Source organism: Acomys minous (genome assembly GCF_964271855.1).
Source record: "Acomys minous genome assembly, chromosome: 12".
NCBI lineage: Eukaryota > Metazoa > Chordata > Mammalia > Rodentia > Muridae > Acomys > Acomys minous.
Genome location: NC_140493.1, coordinates 25,434,201 through 25,451,346, shown reverse-complemented (window position 1 = coordinate 25,451,346; position 17,146 = coordinate 25,434,201). Strand labels below are relative to the sequence as shown.

The following is a 17,146-nucleotide window of genomic DNA, read 5'->3' as shown; positions in this document are numbered from 1 at the left end:
CTGTGACCCTGGGCGCACCTCTGCGCGCACGCGCACTCAGCAGGTGACTGGGGACGTCTAGGTAAACCTGTAAGGCGGGAGCCGAGGGGTAACCTGCGAATACTACAGAGCCCAGTGTTTGCCCAACCCCTCCCCACCCAGCCCCAGCAGGAGGCTCAGGGCGGCGGCGGGGCAGCGAGTAGCATCGGGGCCAGATCCATAGTTAGGGCGATGCGGCGACCTTGCCAGTGCACGTGAGAGGGGACCGCGGGTGAGCCAGGCCCGTACTCGAAGCAGGCGCTGAGCTCGAAGGCCAGGGCCGAGCGCACTAGGCCCACGCCGCCCGCGCGCTCCGGTGCCGGATGGTACAGGCGCCCATTGGCCGCCAGGGGGAGCAAGCGAGCCGGCTCAAAGGGCACGGTCAGGGCCTCGCCGCCGCCGCAGTAGGAGAGGCGGGGTGCCTCGCTGTCGGGGGCCAGCAGGTGCGTGAAGACCACTGGCCGGTCTTCACAGCGCAGGAAGTTACGCTCTCTGCCACAGAGCGAGAGGAAGGGGAAGGAAGCCTCGTAGCGCCCGCTGTGGTTGGCTCTCAGACGGGAGAAGAAAGTGACCAGGAACTGCAGGTCTGTGGGAACAAGAGGCAGCGCTGTCCACGCTGGGTGGCCAAGCCTCCCAGACGGACGCCTTCTCCCGGGCACCGCGGCGCTGGCACGACACAGCCGTCCCCGCCGCTGAGGCTGGGGGCTTCCCTCCCTGCCAAGGAGCCGAGGCCCCGAGGGGCAGAGGGAGAGAGGCATGAAGGAGGAGTGCAGCAAGCGATACCTTTGTAGCAGGTGATAAAGTTCTTCATTTTCGAGTCATCTAGGAAGAGCTGCAGACAGAAGGGACAGACAGCGGCCGTAAGTCTGAGCCTAGCATTGTGTCCCCTGTCCGTGCCCTGGCGTGTAATGTGTTCAAGGGGGCGTGAGCAGGGGCCCTGGAGGGTCGCCACACCCGCAGGAAGGTTCCCAGCGTGGCAGCTGCCCCGCCCCCCTTCCTAAAGCGGCCTTCGCTGCCCGGTGTCCCCGCCATCGCGAGCATCCAGCTCTGGGATTGGGGCTAGGCCGGGCTAGCGTGCAGCGGGGGCTCCACACCTGGCATCCACGCCTAGGTCTCGCCCCTAAGCCTTTCCCCCCCGAAGCCGGCCTCCCTCGGTCACACACCAGGCACACCTGGCCTTGGTGATCCACGTAGTAGAAGTACTCCCGGGTTCTAGGCTCCGGGCTTTGGCCCTGTGTGTAGGAGACACCTTCGTCCACACTGTAGGCCCGAGCTCCCTGTGCCCTCGCCAAGACTAGAGCCAAGTTACGCACGGCCCTGCAAGGAGGCCACATCCTTCCACACCGGAAACAGGTCACACAGCGTTGTGCCTGCTGCTTTGGGTTCCGCCGGCAGCACGTGTCCGGTGGGGGCGGGGCCCCGTGTCCCGCCCCGCCCCCGGAAGAAGCTACGCTGTGTAGATCCGGACCTCCTCTCCTCCCCACCTCGCCCTGTTAGAAGTAACCCGAGGCAAAACAGCGAGTGTGTGCACTTGAACTTTATTCACACGGAGCTCCAGTCACCTCGGTCCACACGCCCGAGGGAGGGCCTGCGGCCAGGCTGCCAAGGAGGTCCAGAATCCGCCCTAGAGGGCTGCGGGCCTCAGCATGGCGGAAGTTTTGTTTTTAATAAATAAAAATTCTAAAAATATATATATTATATAAACGGGAGAAATGAAGTTTGACAACTGCTGGAACTCAGATTCCAGAATGGAAAACGCAGACGAGTCTGGGTCCCATCCACGCTCTGTCCGGGTGTGGAGTTTGGTCAGAGGCCGCGAGGTCAAAGGAGAGTGGTGCTAACTTGCTCAACGCGAGGACCGCAAGGGCAGTTCAAGAGATAAATAGCATCTGGTTAAAACTATGTCCTTAGCAAACTTAGTTCTGACATCTGTCGGCCTATTTATATCTTTATACACAGGTAGGATGGGTACGGGATAGATTCTGGACTTAACCCGAAAAACCATAAAAACAAAACCTCTCTCTTGCCCTCCCCCACCCGCCCCAAGAACGCCTGCCTGCCCTGGCCATACTACAGAGGGCTTTGGTTTGGGGCCTCCCCTTGCACAAAGACTCATTAGGCATTGGGCCGATGGCACTGGACCGCATCCTAGTGGTGACCAGCACTGCTCTTTAAGCGCCTCTAACTCTCCTTCAGGCCCCAAGACTAGGGTTGGAGGGCTCAGGGCGAGGGTGCCTTGGTGGAGGACTGCCCTGAAGAGGGGACGAGGTCGTGTTGCACTGAACAACGCGGCATGTGCTTCGGCCAACCAGGAGGGCAGTGTCGCTTGGCTCCGGGAAACAGAAGGCACTTCTCGGGGCTGGCCTGCGACCTTGGAGCGGTGCCCGCAGGAACTGGCCACGAGATATGGCGCGGCTGCTTTGCCCCGGAGGGCCTGGGGCGGGGCGGGGCAGGACGGGCATCTGGCGGGGCCTGGCATGCTGCCTCGCACTGGGGCTTCCCTCCCACCTCCCCGGGTGTCACCCTAGTGGGTGTCCGTAGCCTGAGTGCTATAGCACGCCCTCCATGAAGCTGGTATCTAGATGCTGAATGAGCACTCGAAGGAAGGACATCTCCTTTCGTGTATTCTCGAAGATGACACGCGGGTCATCCGACTGGCAGCGCAGGCAGTTGGGTGCCATCACCATAGCCAGGTTGCTGACGTCCATTTTGGTGATGGCTACATTGGCAGGCTGCACGAACACCTGCGTGAGGGGACCGGGGAGGGGGAAGAAGAGAGCAGAGTGGAGGGTAGGCCTAGTTCTTAAGGGATGAGTTGGGGCAGGGGCGGGCAAAGTGGAAGGTCGGTTGGGTAGGATGCAAAGGTGGGCGTGGCGTGGCATCAGATCCAGAGTACGCATACCTGGAGGAAGCGTATGAGGTAGCACAGCACCATTCGGTTGATGCGCGGTAACGCATGCACCACGGCCACGGCGGCCTCCGGGCTCTCGTAGTGCGCAATGCATTGTTCGTAGAATTCATGAGGAATCAAGGGCTCCTCCAGCTCCCGATACCACAGCTTCAGCAGCGATGCTGAGGGAGGAAGCCGCTTAGAGTAAACTTGGTCTAGGGGCCCCTCAGCTAAACATCCACTAGAGGCCATACCAGAAACACAGGGTGTGTGGAAGGGCATGGAGCAGGATGGAAAGGGTCCTCCTGGCTAAAGCTATTGAGGCTAAACTCAGATCCCAGAGGCACTAGCTGCTAGAGAACCTGGGATTAATTTGGAGGTATGGTGTGTGTGTGTGTGTGTGTGTGTGTGTGTGTGTGTCCGTCCCTGCCCAGGATGACTACAAAACAAGTTCTCACAAAGGGTTATGCAGTTCTGAAAGATGCCCTAAGAGCTGTGGGCTGGGCTGTTCTGGAGGGGCAATGCCCAGGATACTGACGGGTCCATCACTCCACTTCAGGAGGTAGGTCCCTGGGGAGGAGGATGAGATGCAGCCACAGATGGATGCACAGGGTGATCCTGGGTGGATGACTGGACAGGAGCCCTGACCTGAATGGCCATCTACTTTGTGGGATATGCATGCAGGCCAACACCTGGGAACTCCTTGAAACTTCAAGACTGGGCCACACTTGCCCAGCCGTGTAAGTGTGTTTGGGGCTCACCAGGGACATGTGGGTCCTCCAGGCCTGTAGGCACCTTCCACTGATCCACCTGCAACTTCAGGGCGTTCACCTCATCAATGTCACCAGGGACCCTAGACAACACAGGGCATGTCTCAGGCAGAGGGGCTGGGAGTGGCAGAAAGTCTCAAGGTCCCACCAAACTGACCAGCTCTCTCAGGCAGGGCAGGGTGAGTGGGGCTTTGCTGCTCTTTTGGGGGCACCCTGCCCATACGCTTGGGGCAGTGATATGGGTCCTCCTGGCCATTCTCCCTTCATGGGCTCTGCTGGCTTCTCCGTGCAGCTGTCTCCCCCTGCAGGCCACTAAAGCCCAAACTTGCAGCTCTTGGCTTCTCTGCTTGTCCTTTGGGGGCTTGGGCTTCCCTGGTCCTGACAGACAAGTCATTATAATGGTTGATACTGCATGGGCAAGTGCCACCCTCAGGGCAGGGCCTGTCACATGCCTGTTCACACAGGAGGATGAACTGCTGAGCTGCTTGGTCAGCTGCATGTCACCTCAAAGGCTCTTATTATAGGGGGTGTCCTTGCTGGTATCCAGGCAACTTCTGGACCCTGTTGGCTGTCTTTGGTTGGGTGACACAGCCAGCCCGCCTCCTATGGATGGGAGGGCTACCATCTTACCTCTTTTGGTTGCATGGCCTCTAGGCCTAATGGTCTCTGATATTAGAAATTTATAATGCACGCCTGGGCTCCCTTTCCCCACCCACAATCTGGGGTTGGCAAGGCACCTGAAGATGCCCTCTGTCTGGTCACCGTTGAGTGCCAGCACCTCCTCGGAGAGCCGTGTCTGTACCCAGGGCAGCTGCCTGTCAGGATAGCGCTCTTTCTGCATGCTCATCACCTCCTGCAGCGCACTGCCAAACATGGATGGGCTGAACACCGCATTCTTGGCATGGCGGATCTCCTCCACGTTAGGCTTCTTCAGGCCCTGAGGAAACAGCCAGGCACTCAGGTCCTGCTACAGTTCTGTTTCCTTTCTTCATCTTTTCTCCCTAACTCTGGGCCTTAGCACAGTCAGAACCAGGGGCAACCCAGAGCCTGACCCAAGTCACTAATGGAGTCTCAGGCCATTTGCAACACCCTAAATTATGGGTGTTTCTATACAGAAAGGTGGAGGGGACTTGGATACGGCAGTATTTGTCTGTTGTATCTTACCATGCCAGTAAGCAGCCGTTGGGGGCCAGTGCAACCAGGAGGCTATTCCTGGGCTCTGGGAGGCTGAGTATAGCCAGGTGGATGGACTACCTGATGCCCTGTCTAGTACCTATTTGCATTGCTCCTCAGCTGGAGGCCCAAGCAATGTCAAGGGCCCTTTGAAGGGAAAGAGACTGCAGGGAAGGAGCACGGGGTCTCCTAAGTCTTCCTAGTTAGCCACTCACAGGCTGGGGCTCCTGAGCCTCACTACCTGGATCAGGTCTCGGTATGGCCTGGAGGAGTCATTTGCCCTGCCCTGCTTCTCCCAGAAGCATCTGTACCTTCTTGGCCCCAGTCAGGGCTGCCTTCTGCAGTTTGTGGTAACAGTACTTCGCATAGGTGCTTATTGCCACCCCTGGAAGAGAAAGGGTGGCAGTCAGTCTGGTGTGGACATGTGTGATGCTGTAGGGGGTCTGGGATGTGGCCAGCCTCTCACCCACCCCTAAGCTGGACAGTAGGCCATACTCTCTCCCTGGCACAGTCCTTTCGAGACCTAAGAGGAGAAGAAAGGGGCACTTTCCCCACCTCTAGGAGCTAGTATGGAAGAAATCCCTCTGCCAGCCTTCCTATAGCCACCTAGGAAAACAGGCCGGGAACAAAGCTGTTTCCCTGTAAGGACTCAAGCAAGAAAGAGCACACCCTGGGCGCCAGGCCTTCAAACTCCTCTTCCTTTCCTCCTTAGGTGACCCTAGCAAGACCTTTGGTCTTCCCTGGTCTCAGGGGAAGAGGCTTCTAGTGCCTTTGGCCAGCACTGGGCACACACAGTTCCCGAGCAGCTCTGGCTTTCTGAGGGAGGGAGTGAAGTTGGGGGCAGAGTGTCAGGGAGACAGTGACCCAGGCTTGGCTCTCAGTGGAAGACAGCATTTAGAAGATGTCAGTGTGTGCCAGCACTCTAACCAGAGGGTAGATAACGGCAGGGCTGAAGCCTGGCTTCCTCTCAGGGAGGGGCTTTGTGGGACCCAGTCCCTGCAGCAGAGCTGGTGGGACTGCAGTGTTGTAGATGGTGTCAAGTGTCACCCACCTGGTCCTAGCAAACAGAGAAGGAAGCAGGTAAGAGAACATGCCAAGAGGGGTCATGACAGACCAGCCACCAGATGTGTGCTTCTGGAAAATGGATACCCCTCCTCTGAAAGGTCCTGCCTCTGTGACCCCCAAGTTGTAGGTTGGGAATACATTTGCCTTTGAAAGGTCCTTAGACCCATACACATGTAAAATTCCTATCTGTAAAACTGGTTCTTTTCTTTCTTTCTTTCTTTTTTTCCCGAGACAGGGTCTCTCTGTGTAGCCTTGGCTGTCCTGGATTCGTTTTGTAGATCAGGCTGGTCTCGAACTCACAGCGATCCACCTACCTCTGCCTCCTGAGTGCTGGGATTAAAGGAGTGCGCCACCACGCCTGGTAAAACTGGTTCTTTTCTAACCAAATCAATTATACGTTTCTCAGATGTTTAATTTTAAGTCTTGGATAATCTGCCCCAAGTCCCAAGTGATCCACAGACCCTGGCAGAAGACCCTGGTTCCTCTCCTTGGCCAGCTGGAGATGGCACTGTAGCATTCTACTCAGGGCATCCTGACCTTCTGGAGAACTGGAGGCTCCCTTGTTCTAGAAGGATGAATACTGTTTATGTGCTTCCCCTGCCCTGGCGTGGCTTAGCAGGTTAGGTCTGAGACCAATGGAAGGGACGTAAGCCTGCCCACTCAGTATTGTCCTGAGGGAGAACAGAAAGGGCCCTCACCTCACTTCTCAGAGCAGCCTATCCCGTCTCTACCACCTCTTGGCTGGTAGGATGTGTGAGAAAAACCTGAGAATGGTAAGTGTACGTAGACAGCTGCTGGGGTCCTGGGGGTAGCAGGCACGCTAGGACTGAGGCTGCAGCTACATGTACCCGGGGTTTAGAAAGCCACAGTAGGGCTGGAGAGATGGCTTAGAGGTTAAGAGCACCGTCTGCTCTTCCGAAGGTCCCGAGTTCAATTCCCAGCAACCACATGGTGGCTTACAACCACCTGTAATGACATCTGGTGCCTTCTTGTGGTGGGCAGGCACATGTGTGGGCAGAATATTGTGTAAATAATAAATAAATCTTTTAAAAAAAAGAAAAGAAAGCCACAGTAATTTCTGTTCTGTGCTGAGGTCCAAAGTGGATCAGGCAGTGGTCACTGCCGTTCTAGAGACCTTTACTTGTATGAGGTCTGCCCTGGGCCCCCAGTCTAGCCTTGTTGAACCTTGGCCAGAACCTCTACCAGGCTGCAGGTCAATAGTCTTACATGTGAGGACCTGCTTACACCACACTTAGAGGAGCAGTGTTGCACGGTTCTTACTACTCCAGCAGGTGTGCCCAAGGCTTGTTGTGTCTGCTGTGTCTTACCCTGCATGGTCCAGGGAAGGAATGCTCTCCGATTCCCTACCAGCCATAGTCGGCTCCAGAGTGCTGCCCAATTCTGTTCCAAGTTCCACAGGAACTTCTTCCCTACCTTGTTGGCCCAAACTCACAGATGGCTGGTACCCAGCTCCTACACTCTGCTAGCTGGGCAAGCAGGGCCTTGTACTTCATGCTATTACCCCCACGAGCAGTCTGAGCATAGGCTGTTGGGCAGCTTGAGAGGCCCCCACCAAGGGTAGATTTCCAGCCCGACAGACATCGTGCTGGTCTTGCTGTAAGGCTCCCCATGTTCTGCAGCTTCCTGCTGGCCCAGTCTGTCCTAGAGAGACCTCATCTACAGAACGCTTCCTGGCCTGTCCTCGGGTTCCCGTGGGAAGCACATGGTGGGCAAGAGCTTTAGGAAGAGTAGAGCCAAGAGCAGGAGGCAGGAATGGTGGCCCAGTGGAAGCAGCTCTATGCAAAGTTGGTGCAGGAAGGCCAGAGCTGCCTTGAGGCCTTGTGAGGGAATGGTGGCGCTGAACTGTCATTGAGAACTCTAGATAGGGAGGTCACAGCCTTCCCTGGTGCTCAACTGAGCAGAGTGGTCCTGAGACAGGGCTCAGGGGAAGGGCAAGGAGGATGTAGGGGAAGAAGGCAGAGAAACTCCGCTTTGGAAGGCTTTGCTGGGGCCACCGTGGGAGGGAAGCTTCCCTACTGGCACAGGGTGGGCTCCCCTGCCCTGAGAGTTGCTACACTAGAAGACAGGGCTAGGGACGCACTTGCCACAGGACAGCCAGCTCCTGCACCTGAGAGCCTCACCGCAGGGTCAGGCGCACTCACTCACCTGGGGTGACTCCAGGCCTTCACAGGTGAGTCCTTGTTCCCCCTGTCCACCAAGAAGCAAGTTGTGGATCGTCCTGGGTACTGCCACAAGAGGTGCAGGGCACACACCCTTTCTCTCGGGTCATTTTGGCACCCTAGACCTCCAGCTTTGCTTGCTTGGGAGGCCCCAAGCCTGAGGTTAGTGTCCCTCCCCCAGCCCAGAAGCGGTTAGAGAGGGCCAGGCGGCCATGGCTGGAGAGCAGAGCGATGCAGAGGCAGCGCCCAGGCTGCAGAGGCCCTACCATCTGGCTCTTCAACATAAGGCTTGGGTTTCTTTCTCAGTTTGGACTTCTTCTTACTGTTCCTTTCCAGAAGCTCTTTTATGTGTTGTGTCACTGGGGAGCAAACAGAACCGTGAGGACCACAGCACATAAGCCAGAAACCACTACCCATGTGGTTCCTACATTTGGTGGCAAGAAGGCCCCTGGGCCTGCTGGGGCTCTGTCACATCCCCACGTGTCTCTGGGGACAGCTATGTGCACACACAGGTCAGTGTGAGATGCTGGGACCTTTCTGGTGTTAAGTGACCAGAGGGCCTGGGTGGGTGGGAAAGCAGGGGAGACATGGTGCCGCTGGTTCACACACCTCTGGCCGACAGAGTTTGGGCCTTGGCTCCTGAGCTGGTGCTTGGTTCACAGACCCTCTTGCTACAAAGCCAATAGAAATGGGTGAATGGTGGGGACTGGCCTGGCCTGCCACCTGTCACAAAGGGACTTACAGATGGCAGCGACCCTGTCACCTGGCTGAGGTCATGCCTGCCAGGTTTCTCTCACTTTTCCTTTAGTGTACTCAGGAGGAAGGAATGTGTTATGGGTACTTACTGTACACTTCGGTTTGAGCTTTGCCACTGGAAGCTTTCAGTTGGCTCACTTTCATGAACAGCTCCCATTACCTCTCCCTCCCATGCCTCTGCATCAGTGGTGGCCACTGAACACAGACCATGCCAGCCAGGTACTCTTAACACTGAGTGACAGGCCTAGCCCGCTTTCTTTTTGAGACTGGCACAGCTGGCCTTGAGCTCACTTTGTAACTAGGACAGGCCGTGCCTCTTGATCCTCTTGCCTTAGCATCCCAAGTAGCTGACATGAGGCTACAGTGCCAGCACGGCTATACTTCATTTATTTTGGGTGCTGAGGACTGAACTCACAGCCTGGTGAACACTCGGCAAGTGCCTCGCACTGAGCTGTAACTGCAGCCCTTGAGTTTCTGCGGTCTTGACACTTTGATCTTTTGCTTTACAGTCTAGGCTGTCCTCAAACTCAAGACCCTCCAGCCCCAGGCCTTCTCTGTGCTCTGTGCCCATAGATCTACCTGCCTCACACAGGCCAGACTCTGACCCCTCCAGACGTAGGACAAGCCAGCAGTGGGAGGTCCTCTAACATGCTGTTCTTTAACGTCAATTACAGTGTCAGAGGGTTAGTCCATTATCAGCACAGCAGGAACATGGAAATGCTTTCCTTTTATGAGTTGCTTTTGTCATAGTATCTCCTCATAAAAGAACAGTGACTGAGACTAGGTCTAACTTTAAAGACTTTTTTTTTATATATATAAAGAGGTGTGTGTGTGTGTGTGTGTGTGTGTGTGTGTGCGCGTGTGTATGTGTTGTATCCATGTGAGTGCAGGTGTCCACAAAGGGCAGAGGCCAGAAGCATGAGATCCCCTGTACTGGAGTTACAGTTGGCGATGAGCTGGATGCTGGGAACTGAATTGGGTTCTCTGCAAGAACACTGCACATACGCTCTTACCCACTGAGCCAGCTTTCCAGACTCTGCTTATGTTTTGTTGTTTTGGGGATTGTGTGTTAGCCACACATGGTGGTGCACGCCTATAATCCCAGCACTCAGGAGGCGGAGGCTGGTGGATCTCTGAGTTCGAGGCCAGCCTGGTCTACAAAGTAAGTCCAGGACAGCTAAGGCTATAGAAAGAAACCCTGTCTCGAAAAACAAACAAACAAAAAACCAACCAACCAACCAACAAACAAACAAAGATAAAGAGATTGTGTCTTGTAGGTCTTAACCATATTAGGATCACCATGCTGACCTTAAATTCGTGATTGTCCTGCCTGTCTCAGCCTTCCAAGTGCTGAAATTACAGGCACGTACCACCAAAGGCAGCTCTTCACCATTTTCTTTTCTTTTTTTTGGTTTTTCAAGACAGGGTTTCTCTGTGTAGCTCTGGTTGTTCTGGACTGGCTCTGTTGACCAGGCTGGCCTCAAAACTCACGAGATCCACCTGTCTCTGCCTCCTAAGTGCTAAGATTAAAGGCATGCGCCACCACACCTGGCTCTGAAAATGTTTTCTTATATGTAGTAACAGCTGGGTGGGTGGGTGAGGCACATGCCTTATAATCCCAGCACTTGGGACTGAGGCTGGTATATTTCTGTAAGCTCAAGGCCAGCCTGGTCTACAGATCAAGTTCCAGGATAGCTAGGCTACACAGAGAAACCCTGTCTCAAAAAACCAAAAAACCAAGAGTAGCTTTCCAAAGGACTTCTACAGAAGTGCTGTCATGCAACTTGTATTCAGTGCCAAGTACCTCTCAAAGTCTAGTCTAACTTGTTTGTAGGGACAACTGAGAGAGTAGCTGACGCTGGCTGGCACAAGGCCATGGCTATCTAAGACAGAAGGCTAAGGTAGCATCACGTTCTGGTGCTCTTATCCTACATGGTGAACACACAGCATAAGTCACATAGATGTTGGGAAATGAATCAAAGCTGAAGCAGGCAGTGCAGAGTGATGTGCCAAGCACAGGGCCCAAGTTCTCCGATGCCCCTAGGTCAGTTCCCTACACTAAGTCCTACACCTCAGGACAGCGGGTCTCCCACGACAGGAGTTACACCTTCTTGATCTGGTAAGGCCTGTCTTCCTCACCAGCAGCCAGGACTCACACCACAGTCTACCTGCGCTGAACCACAACCTCAGTTTTTGAGACAAGATTTTACATGTAACCCTGGCTGCCCAAAACTCCCTATACAGACCAGGTAGCTCAAAATTGCTGCAGTCTGTTTCTGTTGTTTCCTTTTTGTTGCCTTTGTGCCCATATGGGGTGACAGTAAGGGCAAAGCAGAAAAGGTGCAATCACTGTGTAAAACAGGAGCCAGTGACACCCTGGCATTTATTTCTTCTTTTTAGTCAGTTACTTAAAAATGTACATGTTAACATAAAAGAGATTATGATGAGCTACTTAAAAAAGTGCTGGACTGGGCGGTGGTGGTGCATGCCTTTAATCCCAGTGCTCAGGAGGCAGGTGAATCTCGGCGTTCAAGGCCAGTCTCGTCTACACAATGAGTTCCAGGAAAGCCAGGGCTACACACAAGAGAAACCCTGTCTCGAAAAACCAATAAACAAACAAAAATGCTGTAGTCCTGTGTCTGCCCCTTGAGTGCTGGCATCACAGACGTGTACCACCATGCCTATTGAAAAGAGATGACCAGCTTGTATGTAGACGTCTCTTCTGGGCTCAAAGCCAAGCAAAGCTACACACAGGCACACTTGAGGCAAGCCAGGGATGGAGATGAAGGTTTTGACAGTGAGAGCAGCCCAGGCCCCACAGCCTGGAATCAAGCGACCTGTTCGTTGCTTACCATTCAGAGTCCAGAGGTAAGACTTTATGGGCCTTAAATGAGGTGCTGTCAGGCCACAGCCCCCAAGCTAAATCCTCTTCCTTCTTTGTGTAAGGCAGGACACTATGTGTATAGCACACTGGGAAAAAGCACACACAGACACACTGTGTGAAGGTGGCAGCACAGAATGTCCTACAGAAACATCCAGCTACATCCTTTCTGGATAGCCAACCTGGGGATCCTTAGGCCTCTGATCGCCTCCCAAGTCTTCCTTTGCTAACTAACTCAAGTACGCCCTTGAGGTGTACTGTGGGCCTCAAGCTGTGCTGGGCATGGAGACCCACTTCCATAGCCTATAGCTCAAGTACACTGGAAGGCCCTTTAGAAGAGGACGATGAAGTGCTCTATGAGGTCAACAAAGCACGGCTTCCAGGTCTCCCCCTACTCCTAGAAAACCTTAAGAGGACCAAAGCCTCAGGCTCTTGAGTTCCCCACTAAAGCCTGTAAGAGTCCCAAGCTGCTTGGACCTTGACTTTGGTCCTCAGTGCAGGTAAGGGAGCATAGACATGTGCCAGGCTGTGCATCCTCCAGGACCTATGCTGACAAGAGCATGCCTGGGGCAGAATCACATGGATTCTGAAATTTCGCTCACAAGCGGCTGAGGTACTACATGGTTCCTGTGCTTGGCGCATCTTCTCCAGGAGCCCGTCAAGCCATGAAGCTTCTGCCCTGTCCTCATGTGTACGATGACCCCATAGCATTATGAAAACTGCTTTCCCCATATCTGTTGGGGACAAGGCCTAGAGGTACTGACCAGGACCTCAGTTTTTATTTATTTATTTTATTTTTTATTTTTTGTTTTTCGAGACAGGGTCTCTCTGTGTAGCCTTGGCCATCCTGGACTCACTTTGTAGACCAGGCTGGCCTCGAACACACAGTGATCCGCCTACCTCTGCCTCCCGAGTGCTGGGATTAAAGGCGTGCGCCACCACACCCGGCTCGGACCTCAGTTTTTAAAGAAACAGCCCAAGATAGACTCTTTCTCTCTGAAGGAGCAATGCACAGCTCTGTGTGACCTAGCTTGCAAGCGTGTGTGTGTTGGGCATGTGGGTGAACATGGAGACATCAGCTCTGTGGCTGCGTTCCACAGGCACTTCAAACTGAGGTGGAAGATGGCCTGTTGTACACAGCTACCCATCCCCTGCCCTGTGCCCACTCTAGCCAGCCCAGGGCTCAGACCAGCTGCCCCGCTAGTACAACTATGACATATTTCTAGGAGCCTTGTACTTGGTGCTAGTAGACATGGGCAAGTAGGTTATCAGTGACAGTCCCATCTTCTGACCTCACAGGACAGCTTAGCTCATAATGCCCACAAGCTGAACTAATAGACTTACATATGATGGGCCTGGGGACTGGAGCTTAGTGACAGACCCAGGCCACAATGCTTTTCCTTGATTAGGCCACAGGCCCAGACCCCACATCGAAGACAGCTTGAGCCTCTTTGGGCAGCTTCTTTTACCATGGACAACAACACTGAGTGTAGCGGGGGTATTGGAGCTTGAGAGCCCCTGGCCCTGGTCTAGAGCAGAGCAGACACACAGGCTATATGTCCTTGTTTCTGCCAGGCCTGCCTGGGCTCTTCTCACAGCTCAGAGAGGGTTCTCTGAGGACGCCCACAAGCCAGTGGAAACTGGGGTCTGGGGATCTTGGAACTGGTCAATGTTACCTACCCAGCATGGCTAGGAGCCCTCTCCATAGCCCTTACCTCAGCAGCAGCAAAGCTGGGGTGCTGAGGGCCCCACATGCTGGGCCTTACCTTTAGTGTCGTTAACGGGGTCCATATGCCGGTAGATATAGCCCTCCAGGTAGGAGTGGAACTTGGGGGTAGGTGGGAAGAAGGCGAGGCAGATGGCCATGAGCTCCCAGCCACGGGCCAGGCTCTCCAGGCGGAAGTTCTCTGTGGTCTGCCGGCACAGCTGGATGTACAGCTCATCCCGCAGGCCCTGTGCACTCCAGCCTTTGGTGGCAATCTCCAGGGCCACGTGCAGCGGGTCTGCCTTGGCCCGCCTGTCGCCCATGTACATCTGGATGAGCTTGAAGATCTCACAGGCCTCCTTCTTCACCTGCCGGTCGCTGGTCACGATCATGGGCTTCTTGATGGACTCGCTGCTCCAGGCCAACATGTTGGCTATGGACACTTTGCGTCGGAAGAGACCCTGGGTGTGCTTGTTGAAGTGCTTGGAGGCCCAGTTCTCGATGTCCGTCTCTGAGGAGGGCTTACGCAGTGTGAACGTGGGGAAGACACAGCTGGAGCTGGGAACTGCGTTGCGGTTCTGCCGGCTGCTCTCAAACTGGGCGCAGGCACCAAGGTCCTCAGACTAGGAAGGACAAACGGGACTGGGCCATCAGAGGGTGAGCTGGGCAGGCAAATCAGCCCCGCTGGACTATATAGCCCTAAGAGGTGTGAGCCAGCCAGCTGAGACTCAGCTGGCCCTGTAGACATGACCACGAAGCTAAAGACAGAGTAACAGTCTCGGTCTCTGCTCTTAGGAAACTCGACTGTTGGTGAGGAGGCACAGGTCACCTTAGAAGGGGATTCCAGCTCATCTTGCCACCACTAGGGAAGGCTAGCACCCCACCTCCCATAGGCAAAGCTACAAGCCCCATTCCCACCTCTGTAGGACCCTGTGACCCTAGTGAGGGGCCAGGGCTCGAGGACCTGGCTCTTGTATCACCTGTCTGGGGCTTGACCCCTCCCTCCCTCCGCCCATAAACAGAGCCCATTCTCTTATTAAGGATAGCGTTGTCCTTGATTACTGTTTCCCATGGCCTATAGAAGGTCTCTGAAGCCATATGGATGCTGCCCAGAATTCTCTGAAGCCTTCCCTAGCAGGGTGGAGAGAAACCTGCCACACCGCCTCTGGGAGGCCTCTAGGTTCTAACTCCACCTTCTAACTCTGGTGCTGCTGGATAGGCACAGCAAAGCAGCATGGATGATGGAGCCAGAAGTTAGAGCAAGAATATTAGTGCCGGGATCTTGGGCCCTGGTGGACCTAGAGGGCAGACCTGTGGGAATCTATACACTTAGGTCCCGGTGTGGCATCCCATGCCCTGACAGCTGGCATATTAGGCCTAAGACCCTACGTGTCATTCTCACACCGTGGATGCCAGGTATAGCAAGGCCCCTTTTTGCCCTGTGCTGACCTCAGGTCTTGCCTGGTGTCTGCTGGGCCCAGAGATCCCATCCGCCCTGCCCTGTGCCCTCACCTGTGAGGGATGGAGGTAAGGCTCCGGTGAGGCCAGGTTGGTCTGTACAGAGATGCTTTTCTCTAGCAGGATTTGGGGGAAACCAAGCTTCTCAAACGTGTTCCGCTTCCAGTGCTTGTCCTGCTGTGCCAGCGCTTCATCCTCACTGAACGCTCGTACCACAGGCCCAGGCATGGGCAGGGGGACAGCGCCATCACTCTCATACCCTGAGCCATCTTGCTGGGAGTCCCAGCTCCCCCTCTGCTTCATGTGGAAGTGGGCTTGCTGGGCTTCCCAGGCCAGCCGGGCCTGGGCCAGGAAGGGCTCAGGTGTGCCTCGCACTAGGTCTGCTTCAGCCTTTACTGGGGTAAGGCTGGACCTGCATGGAGAACGCTCTTCAGTCAGAGGCTGCTCTCCTAGCAGGTCCCCAGCACCATCAGTGGATGAGGTGCTAGGGACTTGGCACAGAGACGGCTTTCTGTTCTTTCTCTTTCGAGTGCCTGGGGAGTAGCCTGTGGAAGACATGGTGTCCTGCTGACTGGACCAGGACATGGCATCCTCCTGGGCTTGGGGCAGTGGTGTGGGTGGTTGGCTTGAGCGTGACTCAGGCCCTTCCATGGTGCTGTAGTCTCCTGATCTGATCCCTAGGCGCTGGTCTCTCAGCAGGCAGGGGCTGGGCTGCAGGGAGTAGGTGCCACCACCAGGGTTGGGTGCATACTTGTGCCTGGGCCCAGCTCTGAGCTTGGGGCTGGAGCCCGCCTGCTCCACATACACCAGCTGCCGTACATACTCCTTGCCCACAGGACTGTACTCCAGGCTCAGAAAGCGCTCCGGGCACTTCTGTTTGGTGCGCATCAGCTGCTGGCAGGGTGACGTTGGGGTCTGTTTGGTAGTTTGCAGGAATGGGTGGGGCTTTCGGCCTGGTGACCTTTGGGGTGAGCCGGTCTGGTAGGGGCTGCTGGCCTCAAACTGCACATCCATGGGGGGCTCATCATAAATAGGGGCCTGGTATTCCACGGGAGGCTCTTCATAGAGTGGGGGCTCATAGCCATAGCGCGGGGAGGAGGGCTGGGAGTCACTGGAGGGCTTTCGGGGCTGCATCAGCAGTGGAGAACAGTTTCCAGAGAGCTCAGCCCTCCTTAGGAAGGGTGAAGGCCGCCTCTCTGGAAAGAAGACACTGCCATCAGTGTCAGGGACAAAGGTCTGCAGGTTAGGTGAGTGCTGGCTACCGGATGGTCTGCGGGGATGACCCCCAGGCTGGCTGTCTAAGGGATAGCCATTGCCTTGGGACGTGAGGAAGCTGGGTTCACGGTCAGCAACCTTGATGAGCATGCGTTCCTTGTTACCAGAATTCCACCGCAGTGAGGAGGTCCTGTGTGGAGAGGGGACACCTAGTCAGGGTAGACAGAGTTAAGTCCAACCCACCACGCAGCCTGAGGTTTCCTAGAGTGTCACCCTTAGGCTCTTGGAGTGCTTCCACCTCAGAGCTGCTTCTCAGTCTAGCACCAGACTGCTGGAGCTGATGGCCCCTGGCTCAGGTACCCAGAAGAGCCAAGTACTAGACACACGAGCACCTCAGGGCCCAGCTCCAATGGACTTCCCATGCTCTGGTCCTCCAGTCACCACTTTCACCTTGAGAAAGCATCCTTGTTTCCCCCTCAGCTCCTTTCTTACACCTTTATCAGGTCAAGGGTACTTACAAATGTCCTACTGTCTCAATCTGGTCCCTCACCAGAGAGGTCACGCTGGATAGCTGGCATTTTCTGAATCATCTCTTGCGTACTGACAAAGTGGTGGCACTGGCCCCAGGGGCACAGGCATGATGCTCATATATATGTTCTCTCCCACAGGCCTGAGGTCAGAAAGAGCCCTGCATCTCATGGCTACGCTTGGAGTACCGAGAAGAAGCCAGGCCTAGAACAGTGTTCCATGATAGAGGGCAGGGCTCACCCACTCTGTTCTCTGGCCAAACCACTGAGGTGTGACCCTCTGACTAGGATTTCCAGGATCTTTTGAGTTTGGATGGTTAATCTCCATTGTTCTTGGAAAACTAGCTATTATGATTTTAAATATCACGTTTACTTTGTTTCTTCTCTTTTGGGAGTCAATTACAATGCACTGTGCACAATACAGGTTCACGAGATATCCTTTATTGTCACCTCTCCACCCTTCAGATTGTCTTCTGATGTGTCTCTTTTATATGTATATACAATTTTA

General features: G+C 54.9%; 2 protein-coding genes across 7 annotated transcripts in view; both read right to left on the bottom strand.

Moving 5' to 3' along the window:
* Window positions 1–8: 8 nt before the first annotated feature.
* Window positions 9–1,500, bottom strand: LOC311579920 (UPF0598 protein C8orf82 homolog). Of its 2 annotated transcripts, none has more exons than XM_084750971.1 (3): window positions 1,191–1,500; window positions 802–850; window positions 9–604 (listed from the first exon to the last, which is right to left on the bottom strand). In XM_084750971.1, exons 1-3 carry the CDS (start codon window positions 1,350–1,352, stop codon window positions 156–158), a joined length of 660 nt encoding a protein of 219 aa, XP_084607097.1. In that variant the 5' UTR covers window positions 1,353–1,500; the 3' UTR covers window positions 9–155. The 2 variants fall into 2 exon arrangements, with proteins under 2 accessions (XP_084607097.1, XP_084607096.1); XM_084750970.1 differs by having other exon boundaries at window positions 1,182–1,394.
* Window positions 1,501–1,540: 40 nt separating this feature from the next.
* The window catches only part of ARHGAP39 (Rho GTPase activating protein 39), a 96,982-nt gene continuing 81,376 nt past the window's right edge, over window positions 1,541–17,146 (bottom strand). For 4 of the 5 annotated variants that reach the window (XM_084750870.1, XM_084750869.1, XM_084750871.1 and 1 more), the window contains 8 exons: window positions 14,951–16,301; window positions 13,500–14,061; window positions 8,363–8,455; window positions 5,163–5,236; window positions 4,416–4,615; window positions 3,670–3,761; window positions 2,921–3,090; window positions 1,541–2,762 (listed from right to left, as the gene is read on the bottom strand). In XM_084750870.1, coding sequence (XP_084606996.1) covers window positions 2,568–2,762; window positions 2,921–3,090; window positions 3,670–3,761; window positions 4,416–4,615; window positions 5,163–5,236; window positions 8,363–8,455; window positions 13,500–14,061; window positions 14,951–16,301 — 2,737 coding nt within the window. In that variant the 3' untranslated portion in view covers window positions 1,541–2,567. The remainder of the gene's footprint in view (window positions 2,763–2,920; window positions 3,091–3,669; window positions 3,762–4,415; window positions 4,616–5,162; window positions 5,237–8,362; window positions 8,456–13,499; window positions 14,062–14,950; window positions 16,302–17,146) is intronic. The other variant, XM_084750872.1, reaches the window with a different exon arrangement.